Here is an 18,935-nt window from a genome sequence, read left to right on the forward strand (position 1 = left end):
ACAAGGAAATGGGATAAAATTGCAACGGTATGAAAAGGGGTAGGATTAAATAAGCTCAGCTTCTTCCAACTCCTTTTCGGACGTGCTGTAATGAAACAACTGGAAATATGTGATGCATTACATTGTATCGTACGCATGTTCCAAATAAACTGAAACTGAACTAACGGAACACTAAATTGCTTGAACTATAACACAAAGCTTTTTGTTAAGGTTTATTTTGGATTATTGGCCGTCAATTTTGTAAGCTTACATTTAATGACTCAATGTTTTCCCATTCAAAGCATGCAGCAAAAGTTACTGTTTTGTCAAGAGTGCGTTGCTACTGAAATGACTTCTCTTGTATCAACTCTAAAAACAAATCGAACCTCACGACGCAGCAGCAGGGGCCAAAAAATGGCTGTGATTTTTTTTTTGCATCATTTTGTGCATGTATACAAGTTGTTCAGAGAGCTTACAGACCGTCATTGAGAATGCCTCCTCCGATTCTGGACTTGCAATAACAATGTTACAGCAGAGAACTGCACGACACGCACTAAACGCCGATGCAGAACTGCAAAGGGATGCTTCTGTGCATAGGCGCCGATCCCGTGGGTGCTTCGGGGCCCGAGCACCCACGTGGGATTGATGGCAAATTCTTTCTCACCACCAGGCAAAAACACGCACGCTCAGGCCCCTTCTACACTAAACCGGCTAAGGTTATCCAGGGTGAATCCCACCTAACCTTATCCTTGTCCACACACACAATGGTCGTTCAAGACCCCCTCGACGACTCCGTCAGCCGGCGCAACGCGACCTAATACACATGCGCGGAAAATGCGCACGTCATAGTCACCTCCAGTGTTGCTTTGTGTGCAAGTAAATTGAACTTATCTGAACAATATCCAGTGTTGTTGTATTTCAATTCACTGGAATCCAGTGTGCTGTGGGGCCCTATTGTAGTGAATCACACCTGAGCATCATAAATTAATCAAATCTTTATTGGACACGAAAGTACACAATGTGACAAAGAACATTTGCCAACAATCAATCTAGGGATCTAGATATCTGGTCAGGACACTCCTCACTCTTTTGCCTTCACCTTCATTGTCCATACGTTTTTGGTGACTTTACATACTCTGGACCTGGGCGTTGAGTCCGCGACATACATGGCGGACAATAACTGATACAGTTTGCTTTGTCAGTCCAAAAGCATTCGCCGTTTTCCGTAGTCTTCCCTCGACGCCAGGTAATACAAAGCACACGCTACCTTTTTTTTTTTTTTTAAACACATCCACGGTAGCCCGCATTCTCGTTGTCTCTCCTTCGACAAATGGACAAAGTTTTTTGGTAAGTAGAATCACAGCTGAGCAAAGCAAAGCTTAACCTATTGTGACTATAACAATCTACAAGGTTAATGTAGGTTGCTTCTCTTTCTCCCCCTCCATTTTTCTGCATTCTTTCATTTCTCAAGTTATCATTACGTATATGTATTGTTGCATTTAAACAACTGTATTGTTGATAATAAAGGTAAATTATTGGTATTGTTCATTATCAATAGCGCTATTTCTATTGGTATTTGTATTGATCCATTTGTAGTGTAATAATGCTCATTGTCATTTCTGTATTATTTTTTATTTTTCGCTAACTGCTTATTTGCTATTACTTTTACCATCATATTTGTACATGTCATATTTGCTGATGTTGCTCTATTGTTGTTGTTGTTGTTGTTTGCTGTTGTTGTTTTTGTCTCTCTGTCTAATCCCCCTCTTGTCCCCACAATTTCCCCCTCTGTCTTCTTTTTTTTTCTCTTTCTATCCCCTCCTGCTCCGGCCCGGCTGCACTAAATGATAATATAAATACATTTAATAAAGTCAAATACAAATAAGGCAACAAGAGAAGTATCCTACACTTCTCTTTTGTAAAGTAAATCTGAACAGCCGACATGGGCATCTACATCAACTATATGATTTGCCTGAGAAGCTGGACAGGACATTTAAAAAAAAAAAAAAAAAAAAAAAAAAAAAAAGAATCACAACTGAGCTGGACATTGGAAAGTTCTCTTGCCGTCTGAGAAGTGTTGTATCCCAAATAGCTGCAATCGCTTTCTCTTAAGGTATTCATGTGTGATTTCCACAAGCGTCTGTACAGACGGAATGAGAAACACGGGCATGTCTGGATGACTCGCCTCCATATTTCAAGTGTTTACCTCCGAATTTACGAAACCGCTTTATTATCAAGCTGGCTGTGGCGCGTTCTTTCTGACGTCACTTCCTGTGTGGGGCGCGGTCTTTCTGGCGTCACTTCCTCTCCGAACTCAGTTTGTAATCGATCAATGAGTCCATACAAAGCTAAGAGACGGAGAGTCAAGAAATACACGGCGCACTTACCCGTGTAAAAAATTGCCCGAAGAGGGGGACCTTCAACGATAGTTTAGTGTGGCTGAAACGGGGCTTAGGCTAAATAATTATTTGTTTAAGGGGTTATTAGTTATTGGTTAGTGTAGTGTAGTGTAGAGAAAAGTAGCGTCAGATTTACCGCCCGTTCGAGCCCCCACTGGCAGAAATGTAGATCGGCGCCTATGCTTCCGTGTATGTATAGAATATGCTGTGGGCCAATTCAAATGGAGTTCCGGGCGGCAAATGGCCTATGGGTCACACTTTGGACACCCTGAAGACAATTGTGCCATTAGAACAGCTTTCCCAACACATATCATCAGCAACAGGTGCACCCAAATGCAATAAAGCATTGCATTTGCAGTACATACAGATGACATCAAAATACAGTGCAAGTATCATTACACTTATGTTTATATTGTATAAAAACAAACATGGCGGATGATGCATTCACTGTCAGACCTGGATAGTGGATGCTTTTGACGGTTATTGTCCTTTCAGTAGCATTCTTTCAAGCTTCACTTTCAGTACAGTTTCCCCCACAAAGAGACAACTTATACCATTAAAAAAAAAAACAGTCATTGCAGTTAATACATTAAGTGTGACCCATTTGTTTTGACTTTTACTTTGTGTCAAAGAAGCTAGCTTAGATGACAACTTGTGTTGACTGTTGACGTCACCCTCGAGCGACCAAACACTGCCCAGCTTTCTTTTTTTTTTGCCTTCGCCGTTGGCGACAAGAAATGAAATGAAAGGGGGTTGTCTTACCTGGTGGTGATGGACATGCTCCTTTTCCTGGGCTGGTGGGAAGAAGTAAGACAAGAGTGGTTGCGAGACTGCGGTCTAAGGCGGCAGCAGCGAGATGGTTTTAAACGACTGGCTGTTGGTCGGACCCGCGCGTGACGTCATCGCTTTACTCCAACACTCACTGCGCATGGGCCAGGGAAACCAATAGTAATACCGTATGTATGATACCGGAAGTCCACTATACACTGTTGACGTTTAACATATCCATGTTTAGTGACACATTATTAGCAACAAACTACAGTACTGAATGAATTATACTTATTTGTTTTAAAGAAAACTGGGTCCCATTACGTTGTATTTACATTTGCACTTGTGATTAATGAGTATATAGGTAAACTTTGATTAATAGTACATTAGGAATAATTTCTGATTACACTGTAGTATTTTAGTGTTAATTCTAGTACGTATTACTTTTCAATGCAATTTATATCTGGCATATCATATTTTTTGATTCTCTTTATGCCTCGCACATACTTGCTAATAAAGCTTATAGCAACACACTATTAGTAACGTTGCAGCAGATTAGACACGTTACGTTCTTGAACACATCACACGAAAATGCTTTGGTGACCCCAAACGGCATAAAAGTGAACTTCAGTATTTTAACACAAACACTTAAGACTCATGCTATAGATTTAGGATTTATTGTTGACATTTACAGATTTGTGTGTGTGTGTGAGTACAACATCATAGAGAAAGCCCATCTGTCCATACAGCAAACAAAAGATAGCATCCTCCTCACACTATGTACAGATTTCAATGGGCCTGTTGCACACTTTGTACATATTTCAGTGGGCCTGTTGCACACTTTGCATTATACTCACTCACTCCGGTTCAAAACACACTGATGGACTGCAGATCATGTTTCATGTACAGTGTTGTACCTGGATGGGATTGGTGATAACTTGGAAGGAGTAATTAACCAGACGGTGCCTTTAACGTCTTAACTGTTCCATTCTCGTGAAAAATAACTTACATCAGCTGTGTTTGGTTTGTTGCTCGAGCCACGTGAGCATGAAAATAGGAACACAATGGTGGAACAGTGTCAGCAGCACCGTGTTGGTCCTGAGATTTAAAGGCTTCAGAAGTTGTGAAAACAAACTGGGTAATCACTATGTGAAGTAAAGAAAATGATCACCTATTTGAGTGTGAGTTCATTCAAAATAAAAATAAAATATCCACATTTTCATTCCGAATCAATGTTCAAGTGGTTTTAACTGGCCATCAAAAACATTTCAACAATAACCATAGCAGCATATTTGGAGAAAACAATGCTGAATTGACAGAATCCTTACGAAATGCAACTCGGGACAATCAGTCAAATCATTCTGTGCATGACACGCTTTTGTTGTGATGTGCTCTCTAAAACTAAAAAGAGCTTTTCCTACAGCGTATCCCATCCCCCCCAAAACATAATAAAATATGTCAAATCTATTGCATTTTTTGGTGGTTAAAAGCAAACATTTGGGTTCATTCTAGCGGGTCAGTTTTAAATAATAAGACAAAAAAACAACTACAAATACATGTCCCATCAGCAACATGTGTGACCATGTGGAAGAAAAAGAAAAAGGTTTGGAGAAGTTACAGCGGTGTAGTGTCTACTGAAGGAGCCAATGGGATGGAAGGATTTAGGGGATTTTTCGCATTTAGAGTGTCTATCGTGTGTGTGTTTAAATAAATATATGTATGGCCGCCAGAAGACGAAGTTGGTTCTTGAGGCTTTTTTTTGTTCTCTGCTCTTGGTCTTGTCCCTCCACCAGCTGTGGATGCTACGCCAGGGAGCGCTGGCGAGGTTTGATCCGAGGGTAGAGCTGCAAAAATAGGCGATATGATTTAGGAGTCTATTACAATGGGAAAGAGACAAAGTTATAATAATTTTTTTCAAATACCCCCAGAAGGTTCCGAGGCACGTAGCCCTCTGTGTCCTCCAGCTGCGCCCACCACCACTCAGTTTCGCTGTCGTCTTGTCGCCGCAGGATGGTGATGGCGTCCCCCTCGCCGAAGGACAGCTCGTCCTGGTTTTGAGCTTCATACACCCACAGGGCGTACACCGTGCCCTTGTTCATGACACCCATCTTTTCCTGAACGCCTGGGCAGGGGAAAAAACATTCAGCAATTAAAGACATCTTTTCAGCTTTAAATCTTCCATCTATCCATTTTCGGCCGTTTGTCCTTTTTTTTGGGTGGGGGGGGTCGCGGGGAGGCTGGAGCCTATGCCAGCTGCACTTGGGCGGAAGACAGTGTACACCCTGGACAAGCTGCCACCTCATCACAGGGCCAACAGATAGACAACCATTCACACTTTAGGGCCAATTTAGTGTGGCCAATCAGCCTATCCCCAGGTACCAGAACCTGGAGGGAAACCACGCAGTCAATCATCTTAAACTATCTGGATCAGATCTGGATTAAAATCGGTTTGGCATTACAGCTTCTAGCCCTGCATATTTTGTTCTAATTGGATATTTGACATAATATTTTCATATTTGATTTTGTTATCAGGATTCAGAGTGGGTACAGAAAGTATTGAGACCCCTTCAAATTAGTCACTCTTTTGTTTCATTGTGGCCATTTGCTAAAATTAAAAAAAATCCTTTTAATTCTCAATAATGTACACACCATCTCAACACAAAAAACAAAAATTTACATATTTTTGCAAATGTTTTGAAAATAATACACTCAAAAAGAACATGAACATAAGTATTCACAGCCTTTGCTCAGTACTTTGTTGATGCACCTTTGGCAGCAATCACAGCCTCTCATCTTTTTGAATGCGATGCCACAAGTTTGGCACACCTATATTTGGGCAGTTTCACCCATAACTCTTTGCGGCACCTCTAAAGCTTCATTAGGTTGGATGGGAAGTGTTGGTTTTCATCCAGGATGTCTGTACATTGCTGCATTCATCTTAGTCTAGTTAGGGAGAACCTAATAATCACTCTGTCAGAGCTACAGCATTCCTCTGTGGAGAGAGGAGAACCTTACAGAAGGAAAACCATCTCTGCAGCAAACCACCAATCAGGCCTGTATGGTGTAGAGGCCAGACGGAAGACAATTCTTAGTAAAAAGTTTGCCAAAATGCACCTAAAAACCTCTGAGACTAAGAGAAATAACATTCTCTGGTTTGATGAGACACAGTTTGGTGTGAATACCAGGCATCATGTTTGGAGGAAACCAGGCACCGCTCATCACCAGGCCAATACCATCCCTACAGTGAAGCATGGTGGTGGCAGCATCATGCTGTGGGGATGGTTTTCAGCGGCAGGAACTGAGAGACTAAGTCAGGATAGAGGAGAATATGAATGCAGCAATGTACAGAGACATCCTGGATGAAAACTAACGCTGTCCATCCAACCTTGACAGGTGCTGCAAAGAGGAATGGGCGAAACTGCCCAAAGACAGGTGTGCCGAGCTTGTGGCATCATATTCAAAAAGACTTGAGGCTGTAATTGCTGCCAAAGGTGCATCAACAAAGTAGTGAGCAAAAAGGCCTGAATATTTATGCATAGGGATGACAATCGAATACAGGTTCTCCGAGTGTATCAATTCCTTGGACTTGCTTGCCATTTTTTCAAATGATTCCCCTAACGGTTCTTCCGGTGAGGATGATATCATCACACAACATGCGTAGTAACATCAGACAGCAACATGGCGGTGCCCAGGTGGAAGAAGCTCTCTGAAGTTTGCCGACAATTTACATGAAAATATACCACTACTTGTAATAATTCCAAGATGGTCATTTCATCAAGAGGACATGAGAGAAATGTGCTGAAACATTTGACCATACGGCATGCAATAACTATAAAATAATGTAACGTTTTTGAACCGCGCTGATCTCATCCCAGGCAGCAGCAGTCATCTGAAGTAAATACAACAGCTACTAATACCACATATAATGTTAGCACTATTACCTGTTAAATTGAAATTAATGCCTTCTCATTTAGGTGAGCATGAGCAGACATATTCTGACTGGTTTGGAGACGGGCAGTAATAGCTCCAGGTCACGTCTGCCGCAAGCTTTCACCACGGCAGGGAAGAGTACCACTCGGCCAGGAACGATGAATGTCACCCAGCAGTGACTAAGTTTGTGGTAAAAAGCTTGCCACATTGATGCCCCTTCAGTTGGTGAATGTTCAATTGTAGTCAGAGAAAAGTTGCATGTTTTCCTCCAACAACATTTTCACTCAGTCAATATATTATACAGGTGGAACTCATAAAATTAGAATAATGTGTAAAAGTCCATTCATGTCAGCAATTTAACTTCAAATGTAAAACTAATATGTGATATAAAGTCATTACATGCAAAGTGACACATGTTAAGCCTTTATTCATAATTATGATCATGATTTAAGTTTTTGAAGACCCCACATTTTCTGGGATTTTCAATTCAAGGTTTTCATAAACTGTAAGCCATAATCAACATTATATCAAAAGAGGGCTTGATATATCTTGTGTTGCATTTTATGAGCCTACGTCATTGTTTCAACTTGTAAATTTAAACAAACCTTTGCACGGTATATTTTTTAGGCAGATGACAAAGATTCTTGAAAGTTTTAAAAATGTTATAAAATGTTACATTCTTGTGTAATCTCCACATGTTTTATTTTGTTAAATTCTACAGAATTGTATTTATTTTCAAAATAGTTTTGCTATACTAAGTGCCTCTTAAAACCTCATTGTTGGCTTTTTGAGGTCATGTTAGCGCTAAACTAAACACATTTGACACTAATCCACCTTTTTGTTATCTTTTTTCCAAATAAGAATCGATAAGAAAACTGATAAAGAACCGAATAGGTAAGCAGAATGAAAAGTGGAATCGGAACCGGAAACATCCCATCCCTACTTATGTACAGTACCGGTACATATGATTTTTGAGTTTTTTTATTTTTAAAAAATTTGCAAAAAAAAAATAATCTACATTTGTTTTTTCTGTCAAGATGGGGTGCTGAGTGTACATTAATGAGAAATAAAATTATTGAACATTTTAAATGGGTCTGAATACTTTCGGTACCCACTTAAATTGAGTTTTGTCAACTACACAGTAAAACATCTAAAATTCTAAATTTGATTTGAAGCTAATTTCTCCAGTAGGAAATGATGGTAATTGAAATAGTCTGTCACTGAAGAGGCTTTATTTAATAGCAACATAATAAAAATAAAAATAAAAAGCACTCTCCTAGCTTTAGCAGTAGACTTGCTTTTTTTAAGTCACACAAGTGCAAAAATCAGCGAGGTTATTGTTATAAATGTAAAAGCACCAAAACACTCAATATGAGCGACATTGCAAATGCAAAGTAGACTAAATTCCTGATATTCTTAGCAGTCTTGCAAGTGTAAAAATAAGTTGGTAAATTGTTATGAATGTGTATTTCTGTGCATAACATATTCTGGATTGTACGTGATTCTACAGCATCAAACAGCTTGAATTAAATGTGTCATTAAGGTATGATAATGCTGGTAGTTACGAGGGGTGTCAAAAAAAATAATTTAATGAATCGCGATTCTTATTTGTAACGATTCTTAATCAAAAAATCGATTTGAAAAAAAACATTCTGTCCAGCCACTCAGACAAATCGTATTGCTTATATAGATGTCCATGTCTGCTGTTCAGATTTACTTTAAAAAAGAAACGTGCTGGATACTTCTCTTGCCTTATTTGTATTTGACTTTATTAAATGTTTGGGTAGAATTTTGTTTTAAAAAAATGTTTTCTTTTAACCTACATAAAAATGTATTAGAGTGTTTGTCTATTTAATGGAGGGATGTATTTAATCATAAAACGGGCACCCAATTTTATTTAAAAAAGCTTGATTTTTTAAACGAGAATCAGTTTCAATGGAGAATTGATCCTGAATTGAATCATTACCCCCAATAATAGAATCGAATCGTGTGGCGCCCAAAGATTCAAATTCCTAGTAGTTACCATATAGGAACTGTGAGCACTGGATGTAGCCCTCTTCCATCTCCTCACACTTATCGGCGGCCGTCTCCACATCGCTAATGGTGCTGGCAAAGATGGCGGCACCCGACTCCACCAGCAACTTGCAGAGGTGGACGCTGTTGCACGAGGCGGCGCAGTGGAGCGGAGTCCTGCTTGCACAAATGTGTTACGTTTAAAAGAAAGTGTAAAACACACAGTGGTGAAGAACAAGTTTGGGTGTTTGAACAGACCATCCATCGCTGTCCGCTGCATTGACGTTCACACCAAAATCCAGCAAGAACTTGACGATGTGGTGATGCCCGGCGCACACGGCGTTATGCAGGGGCGTGATGCCTTCGTCGTTGGGCGTGCTGGGATTTTCCACCTGCAAATGAGAAGGACCAATGCTTAAGATCCACAATGTGAGAATGAATCATTGCTTTAACACACCTCGTAGATAATTCTCTGGACAAGGTCAAACTCTCCTTCCAGTGAGGCGTCCAGCAGGAGAGCCAAAGGGTTGAACTTCACCCTGAAGCCGTGACCAGTGCGCTCGGACTCTGGCTTCTTCAGATTTGTGCGCTGCACAAGAGGCAAGAAACAAGGGTTTTGCAGTTTTTTTTTGTTTTTTTTAAAGATCAATACAGTTCCCTGACATTTGACAAAAATGACTAATACTGTTAGCTCCGCAAAAACTGCTGTAAAAAAGTTATTATTTCTAAACTACTTCAGCTTGATATCCTTTTCAGACATTAAACAATTACTTTTTTTAATCCTTTAAAAGGCTTAGATTACCATATAGTATTGTTTTTAAAACAAAAAGTACCACTCCAAAAATACAAGCTTTCTAAAAAAATGCTGTAAAACTATTATATATACTGTATTATTTTTACATGTTTTTTTTAGAAAAATCATGTAATAATATTACCAAGATACAATATACTACAGTATTAATTAATTAATACAGTACTATAGGGATAAAAAATGTTTTAACACAAATGGATAATTTTATTATTGTAATATGACTACACCCTCATAACAATTATGACACATTCTTTGTAAAATTACAATTTTTCTTGTAAAATTAACACTTATTTTCTATGGATTCTCCAAATGGGAGTCCAAACATACATGATTGCATTAGTATGTGTTAAGATAAATAAGTCATAAGTTGGGTCAAAAATGATTTACAATGGAACATTTATTTGTCCTGTGGAGCAAACGTGTTGTTTTTTGTGCAACGTTGTCATTTTGGGCAAATCTAAAGGAACCAAGATCTGTTATCTCCACAAAATGTTTTAAAGATGACCAGATTTGGGCATATTTCAGCAATTGTTTGTTCAAGTGTCCTAAAAATCAAAGTGAATAGCACAAAGTATCCCCAGAATCTCTCAGAGAACATGCCATGATGTTTTGACAGTGCACTCACAGAGGGTTGTGTCATCACAGTGCCACTCTCCTCCGGTGAGCTGACCTCTGGCACCGGACTGGGCAGCAAGGCCTCTGAGCTTCCCACGTTGTTGTTGTTGTCGTCTTCGTCGTCGTCGTCGTCCGCTCCTTCTGAATCAGCGGTGTCTGCGAGACCCTCTGGTGGCGGAGGTAGCGGCTGGTTGTCGTTGGCGTCAGTAGACTCAGCCTCTGAGCCCAGCTCCTCTGCATCAGGCGGCGGTGGTGGCGGAGGGAGAGTGTCGGGGGGAAGGTTGCCATTGTCACTGTCTGCAGCTGAGTCACCACCCAAATAGCCTGGAGGAGTTGCAGGCTGATAAAATGGTGTCCCAGTCCCTGCACCATTACCTCCCCCAGTTCCTACACTTCCCTCTATGCCTCCTGCGAGAGTGTTGAATCTTTGATAGAGCAGTTTCTGGATGTTAGGCCCACTTGGGCCCTCTGGTTCTGTGATGGAGCTGCGCTTTTTCAGGGGCCTCGGAGCATTGGCCAGCTTCTTACGAAGCACCTCGAGGTCAGCGTCACTTTGGTAGCGCAGGGGCGAGTGTACCATGGGCGTTAGCTTAGTTGGGCTGAGTGGTCGTGGGATGTTCTCTACGCTGGGAGGGGGGGCTGATGGCTCCATGTGGCATAACCCTTCGTGATCCTCCAGGTCACCATCAAGCATATCCTCGCCGGCTGGTGGTCCTTGGAGCAACGGGAAGGCTCCACCGGGCGGAACAAAAGGTAGAGGTGAGGGAGGTGTCGAACTGGGAGGGAGGACGGGCTTCCCATATACTGGATTAAAAAGTAAGATAGGTTAGCATCAATATGACTCCTTGCCAAAATATACACTATCATCATGCTCTGCTTCACAATGCCAGGTGTGAGAATTTAGGTTTCCTAAATGACACATAACTTCCCAGCACCCATGCAGCTCCAGATCATGACATTACCACCCCTGTGCAGCACATTGTCTAACTACTCACTTGTGTTCCCAGCTATTTAAACAAAAATAGGAGTAAATTTCAGCGGATAGGGGTGTTACGTTATTACAGATATCGCGGTATTTCGGTATGAAAATCATCACAATAAAATTGTGACGTCCGACTAGAATTGTAAGGTATACCGGTACTAGTAAAGTATCACGATACTAATGAATCAAAAACGGTACTACACTATGTTTAAAAAGTACCGGTTTCACCATTTTTTTTTTTTTTTAACGGGTATGACGGCGCGTTGTCGTCTCGTCACCATGGCGACAAATAAAGTGAGTTTTTTTTACAAGTATCATCCCTGCAGGACGAGGAATAGCTAAACATGCTTCACTACACACCGTAGGAGGATACGATAGCTCACCGGCGTCACAATGTAAACAAATGCAATGGGTGGATTTACATCTGACATCCACTGTAATGGTACCAAGAGCGTATCTAGTCGATACTACTATGATTACGTCAATATTTTTTATCCTCACAAAATCTTTTTTCTTTTTGAATTCATATTATATTCATAAACTCAGGAAATATGTCCCTGAACACATAAGAACTTAAATTATGACCAATGTATGACCCTGTAACTAATTTGTATTAGATCGATACCTACATTTGTAGTATCATCCAAAACTAATGTAAAGTATCAAACAGAAGAATAAGTGAATATTACATTTTAACAGAAGAGTAAATACAACATGTTGAAATGGAAAATAACCCGATATTAACAGTAAATGAACAAATGGAATAATAATCAATTTTTACAGCTTGTCTTTTATAATTTTGACAAAATAATAGAATGAGAAATGACACAATATGTTACTTCATACATCAGCAGACTAATTAGGAGCCTTTGTTTGTTTACTTACTGCTAAAAGACAATTTGTCTAGTATGCTTACTATTTTATTTAAGTATAAAATTGTTCTTCCATTGCAATAAGAAACATATGTTAAATGTACCCTAAGATTGTTAAAATAAAGCCAATAATGCCATTTTTTTGTGGTCCTCTTTATTTAGAAAAGTATCAAAATACATTTTGGTACCGGTACCAAAATTTTGGTATACATCCATCCATCCATCCATTTTCTAACGCTTATTCCCTTCGGGGTCGCGGGGGGCGCTGGAGCCTATCTCAGCTACAATCGGGCGGAAGGCGGGGTACACCCTGGACAAGTCGCCACCTCATCGCAGGGCCAACACAGATAGACAGACAACATTCACACTCACAATCACACACTAGGGCCAATTTAGTGTTGCCAATCAACTTATCCCCAGGTGCATGTCTTTGGAGGTGGGAGGAAGCCGGAGTACCCGGAGGGAACCCACGCAGTCACGGGGAGAACATGCAAACTCCACACAGAAAGATCCCGAGCCCGGGATTGAACTCACGACTACTCAGGACCTTCGTATTGTGAGGCAGACGCACTAACCCCTCTGCCACTGTTTTGGTATACAATGGTATAAAATGAAAACTTGGTCAGTGTAGTTTTTTGTTGGCACTTTTGAATTGGCTGATCTCCATAAAATTCTCTGCGTAGAGCAATTGTGCAAGGTCCTTGTTTAGGAGGTTGTAAAAGAGAGAGAAAAGATCCTTTTTTTCAGACATTTCATGAAGATTTCATCAAAATCTATTCATAACTTTTTGAGTTATGTTGCTAACAGACAAAGAAACCCTGGCTAAAACACAACCTTTTCGGTCTGCATATACTGTACTGCAAGGCAATGCCACCACCTTCGTCTGGAGTGTTTCCAAGACGACACATAAAGTCGGTCAGAAGTTGTGATTTTTCAAACCCACTTTTTTTAATAAGATTAAATCAACTCGTGGTTTAAAGAGACTTGTTCTCCATGTTTTAAGAAGGAAATGCGGCAGGCGGCATCGCGAACAAAAAAAAGTTTGGCGACACTGCACTGCGGGGAACACAAGTAATATAAGAAGCTAATTGATAAACCGTCACCCGGAAAATATATCTCATGCCAACGAGGACAAGCATCAGCTGGTGAGGTATTGACATTACTGAACGTTAAATTGACAGTTAACTTTTCAGAGTATCAGCATTCTCCACAGTGATATAAGATGTCCACTACAGAGGACACCGTTTCTCTGAAGTTAAAAGTTGAAAAATACTTATGTGAACATTATTGTTTTACATTTGTTACAATGGATGTTTATATTGTCAGTTTAAAGACACTGAACTGAAAGCGTATTTAAAATACATATATATACTTGTTTGGAGTAATAATATGATTGGAACATTTGAGCATTATGTTTGTGTTCAATTACAGTAAGCGTGTTTATTGCCATTATTTTACACACTATTACATTAAGTCTTTTTTTTGGACATACAGTACAGGCCAAAAGTTTGGACACACCTTATTTCAATGAGTTTTCTTTATTTTCATGACTATTTACATTGCAGATTGTCACTGAAGACATCAAAACTACGACACTTGTGAAGTGAAAACCCTTTCAGGTGACTACCTCTTGAAGGTCATCGAAAGAATGCCAAGAGTGTGCAAAACAGTAATCAGAGCAAAGGGTGGTTATTTTGAAGAAACTAGAATATTAAACTTGTTTTCAGTTATTTCACATTTTTTTGTTAAGTACATAACTCCACATGTGTTCATTCATAGTTTTGATGCCTTCAGTGACAATCTACAATGTAAATAGTCATGAAAATAAAGAAAACCCATTGAATGAGAAGGTGTGTCCAAACTTTTGGCCTGTACTGTATGTCACAATAATATCGTACTGTGGGCTTAATACCGTGATCATATCCTACCGTGAGATTTACATCCCTATTGGTCGACAAACTTTACTTTGAGTACTCTATAGTATATCCATATTTACAGTATTATCCTTTAAGAATAAATAATTGCTGAAAGAGGAAGGAAGAAGAAGATCTTACCTGCTTTAAGAGCAGGTTTTAGGGGCTGACTCTTTGGCGCTGCCTGCTGGAGGTACATGTGATAGATGGAACTGGAGTTCATGGTCGCCGGACCCTTTCTGGGTGACTGTGGCCGAGATCCTCTGTCTGGGATGAAGGGACGCACCGCTACAGCGGGTGGGGGGTCCAGCCGCTCGCTCATGCCGGGCGGGAAGAGCAGTACGTGAGGCTGGAAGGTGGGACTCGGCGGCACCGAGATCCGCTGCTGGATCTGCTGCGAGGACGAGCCTGTGGATGAGGGCACTCGGGGCCAAGCGGGCGCAGGGGGGTTTGTTAGTGGGCGAGGCGGCGGCAGCGGTGGCGGCGCATCCTTGCGACGCTCCAGAGAGCTGGCAGAGTTGGCAGAAATGAGGTGGAAGCCATAGGGTGGTGGTTGGGGTTTGGATATGGAAGGGGACGACACGGTCTTTTTGGAATCAAGCACCTGAAAACATGAAAGAAACTAAATACATTTAAATAAAAACTGTGCTAAAAAAAAAGCAGAAAAAAACTAATTTAAGAGCATTAGAAGAAAGTACACTGACCTTTTCTGCACTTGGAGCCGCAGGGGAGCCGGAAGGAGGGTTCTTACCCTGCTGCGTATCTGAGTCTCTTCTCTCGGGCGGCTTTAGAGATGTGCCGGTCTTACCCGCAGGAGGCCAACCAGCTTCATTAGCTAAAGCACAGCAAGCAGGCCACAGTTAATTGCAGAGTAAAAACAGCAGATGTAATGAGACTGCATGGCCACTGGAGGTCAGTCAAAATGGTTCGTTATTATTATGCAGTCCTTAGTTCAAATTGATGCATTACTATATATCAATGACATTGCATATAAATGAAAAATATTAAGCTTGGATTAACATTTTATATATTATGCATAGCACAATTAAATAGTAAAACACTTAAATCATACATGTTGTTCTGTTTATCTTCAATAAAGTAAATGAAAAAATACAAATAAAAATTGTGCTTCAAAAAACATAAGAACACAACACTACAAAAGGACAGCATGGAACCATTAAAACAAAATGAGCTGAAATAATATGATGGACCCACAATGCTTATTGTATGTTTTTCCACAATTATGACAAACTGTAGATTTAAACAGTCCATATTAAGTTAAAGCAATGTGAGCACGAACAGATTATTTGGGGATATATTGTTAATAATACTTTACCGTGAACAAGCCATGTTAGGTGTTTTTTGCAACTAAAAGTGAGTTTGGTCACGGTGAGAAAATATAAAGCGGTGATGCTCCAAAGAAATCTTCATTAAATCACTTAGTGAGTCTACAGAAGCGCACGGGATGACAGCAACTAGAATTAATATAATTTTGCATCAAAATGTTTAAAGATGGCAGCAGCATGCTACTTTGGTGCTACGAATAATCAATCACTAGATTAATCATGTCAACTAAAACGGTTAATGATGTGTGCCCTTGCCAAAAAGTTCTAGTTGATTCCCCAAAAAAGGCAGATGGTTAAAATTAGAAAAGGAGGGAAAGCTGCAGAAAGTGCAGTGTTCTGTGAAAAAGATGGTGCCACTCCACTGCGCACTCACGGGACGTGCCATCAGAGCAAGTGGAGGAGGCGCCAGTGCCCGGGTGAGACTCTGGAGAGGGCGGGGGTAGCGGGTCCACGACGATGTCTAAATCAGACACCTTCCAGGCGCCCGGAGGCTTTCGCGCACCATCTTCACCCCACCCCGCAAACCCAGCAAGACAGAAACATCACAAACAGGAGACACATGAAAGGAGTGAAAAGAAAAGGAGGATGGGGAAGGAAAGGTCACGGTGTAGACAACACAGCACACAGGAAGAGAGCAAGGTTAGACAGGAAGAAGGAAACATTGAAGAATTTCATATGCAGGTGGAAAAAATTCACCGGGAAGTCAGGTAGGAAGGAGAGAGAATCTGTTGTCACAAAATTGTTCATGCAAGAGGTGTTCAACGTGAAATCATAGCACAATACTTTCACTGGACACTTCATTAGGTACACCTGCATTAGCAAAGGACATCCAGTACAAGAACTGGATGCTCATTTCTCCCGATAGCTCATATTTTAACAATATTGGCATTATTGTAGTAGTGCAAAACAAATGTTTGTAATATTTTGAGGACTTTAATTAGATACGTGTGTATCAATGAAGCGTACAGCATATGGCATCACATTAGTGCCAAAAATCCGAGCGCATAAAAACTGTTATCGCGCGCTGATTCTCCACTTCGTGCGCGCGCGACACCCTTTTGCGCGTGCGTGGTGCCTTTTTGCGCGCGCGCGGTGCCTTTCTGCGTGCGCGCGGTGCCTTTCTGCGTGCGCGCGGTGCCTTTCTACGCGCGCGCCGTCTCGGTCTGTGCGCTGTCATGTTTCGTTTTGGCACTTTGGGGGCTTAGACGGCCCCTTCTTTCTGATTGGTCAGGCGAAAAATGCTCAGAGCCAATCAGAAGTATAGCAGGGCGGGTCATCGTCAATATATATCAAGATTTACGGAGGAAGAAGTGGATAAAAACATGTCGCACGCTGATGAAGGTTATTTCATACCACATAAACACAATACAGGGTAATACAAAATGTGACCCAAATAAATAATAAGACAACAAACACCATAATTACATCTTTCAGCCAGAACTGGTCCACCAGCAATAACATCCAACCATAACATTATTTTATATTTTCACTTCTTCTTGAACATTTGTTTTCTAATTTATGGAATTTCTTTTGATTCAGCCATAAAATTAATGAAATAATCTTTGAATTTTGTTTTTAAAATGTTAAAAATAGCCTTTTAATAATGTATTCTGAAACAGTTTAAAAATAATCAGAGAACTGACTAACACTGACCCTACACAACTATGTTGCACAATTAAGTCTTTTTTTTTTTAAAGCGAAAGAGGTAATTTCAACAGGTACAGCATTCTATGTCATATCTACATGTAATAAGAATTGTAACAAGGCAAACCGTTTGTAAATTGGTCGAAAATCGAGCAAGTTATGGTAATTTAATTAGTACATGTACCATTGACATCAATGTAATGATTGAGGCTAGCTGTCCGAGGTAAGATGGCTACAACGTTGCTACGCTGGAGAATCATTGGCCATATGAAAAATGCTCAGAGCCAATCAGAAAGGAGGGGCCGTCTAAGCATACCCGCCCCCAAAGTGCCAAAAAGAAACATGACAGCGCGAGGAGAGATGCCAGGAGTACACAGAGAGCGCACAGACGGAGACGGCGCGCGCGCAGAAAGGCACCGCGCGCGCGCAGAAAGGCACCGCGAGCGCGCAGAAAGGCACCGCGCGCGCAAAAAGGGTGTCGCGCGCGCACAAAGTGGAGAATCAGCGCGCGATAACAGTTTTTATGCGCTCGGATTTTTGGCACTATTGTGACGCCATAACAGCAAGTGTAAATTCTAACATACTGTAACAAGTATCACTACAAATTTGATCGGAAATATGATTTCAAAAGTAGAGGACCAACCTGACTTGGTGCGGCCCTGGTTGACTTGGTTATTTACCCCCAGATTCTGCGGTTTCAGAGGTTCGGGTGGCAAGGTGTAGCCCGCATCCTGTCGGGTCGGCACGGGGACTTGGATGTAAGGACCCACAGCCGCCACACGGCCCAGCGTCCCGGGACCTGCCTGTGGGGAGGGCGGTCCATTGGCCCTGCTGAGCTGCAGGCAGAGGAACATGTGATATAAATCACAAGTAAGCAAAAAAATGTGCCATAAAGAAACTTTCAGCAGGGTTTGGGGTGTTTTGTCATCTTTAATAGAAAACCTGAATAGGAATAAATAAGAGTCTTAGTGTTGAGATGTGTTGAGCGCTTCTAGCCTTACAGGGAGATTCTCTTTTTGACGTGCCTCAGCTTTTTTCTTGTAGAGGCGCTCCCGCAGCTCGCTGATGCGCTTGTCCATGAGCGTCACTTCCATGTTGCGCTTGTTTAGAAGATCCTTCTGCTGCTGCAGCTTGCTGTTCTGGTCCTGGTTTAGTTTGTTGCGTATCTGAAAGCGGGAAACATAAAATACACAAAATAAACTTCATAAACATTATATAGATTTAGCCTGTCATAAAAAAGCTGCTTTTAGCAGCACTAATGTCACTGCATGTTGCACGTAAGTGTTATGTGCATGCCAAGATTAGATTAAGAAAATAATACTTTATCCTAAATTTGTTTTGTTTCCTCACAGCCTCACAGCCTGAAGCTCAGCACTTTACTAAATGTCCAAATAAGTACGTCCACCTTTCTGTGACGTCACACCATAGCCAGAATGCCATCCCCGGAAAACTGGCATCTAAAACTACCGGTACATGGAAGCTCACGCCAAAATGCATGAACGTTATGATTCAACGATTTGGCATTGTTTAACACAAGTATCCAACAGTGTAACAACATTTAATAAGTCAGAAAAGACGTAACTTATCATAAGTTCCCTGTCATGCACACATGTTAAAAGTGCAATTTTAATGTTGATTATGTGTATTTTGTTTTAGAAATAAG

At 40.9% G+C, this 18,935-nt stretch overlaps 2 protein-coding genes across 7 annotated transcripts in view; both read right to left on the reverse strand.

Moving 5' to 3' along the window:
* Positions 1–3,284, reverse strand: part of LOC133576457 (disheveled-associated activator of morphogenesis 1-like) — a 105,438-nt gene extending 102,154 nt beyond the window's left edge. For both annotated transcript variants that reach the window (XM_072912236.1, XM_061929689.1), the window contains exon 1: positions 3,141–3,284. The gene's annotated coding sequence lies outside the window, so the exon portion shown is untranslated. The remainder of the gene's footprint in view (positions 1–3,140) is intronic.
* Positions 3,285–3,808: 524 nt separating this feature from the next.
* The window catches only part of ppp1r13bb (protein phosphatase 1, regulatory subunit 13Bb), a 41,263-nt gene continuing 26,136 nt past the window's right edge, over positions 3,809–18,935 (reverse strand). For 3 of the 5 annotated variants that reach the window (XM_061929893.1, XM_061929891.1, XM_061929889.1), the window contains 11 exons: positions 18,274–18,438; positions 17,916–18,108; positions 16,002–16,133; positions 14,987–15,117; positions 14,424–14,886; positions 10,526–11,319; positions 9,547–9,678; positions 9,348–9,481; positions 9,100–9,266; positions 5,069–5,268; positions 3,809–4,990 (listed from right to left, as the gene is read on the reverse strand). In XM_061929893.1, the coding sequence (XP_061785877.1) occupies positions 4,949–4,990; positions 5,069–5,268; positions 9,100–9,266; positions 9,348–9,481; positions 9,547–9,678; positions 10,526–11,319; positions 14,424–14,886; positions 14,987–15,117; positions 16,002–16,133; positions 17,916–18,108; positions 18,274–18,438 (2,553 nt within the window). In that variant the 3' untranslated portion in view covers positions 3,809–4,948. The remainder of the gene's footprint in view (positions 4,991–5,068; positions 5,269–9,099; positions 9,267–9,347; positions 9,482–9,546; positions 9,679–10,525; positions 11,320–14,423; positions 14,887–14,986; positions 15,118–16,001; positions 16,134–17,915; positions 18,109–18,273; positions 18,439–18,935) is intronic. The other 2 variants (XM_061929890.1, XM_061929892.1) reach the window with 2 other exon arrangements.

The sequence above is a fragment of the Nerophis lumbriciformis genome, linkage group LG34 (genome assembly GCF_033978685.3).
Source record: "Nerophis lumbriciformis linkage group LG34, RoL_Nlum_v2.1, whole genome shotgun sequence".
NCBI classification, from domain to species: domain Eukaryota; kingdom Metazoa; phylum Chordata; class Actinopteri; order Syngnathiformes; family Syngnathidae; genus Nerophis; species Nerophis lumbriciformis.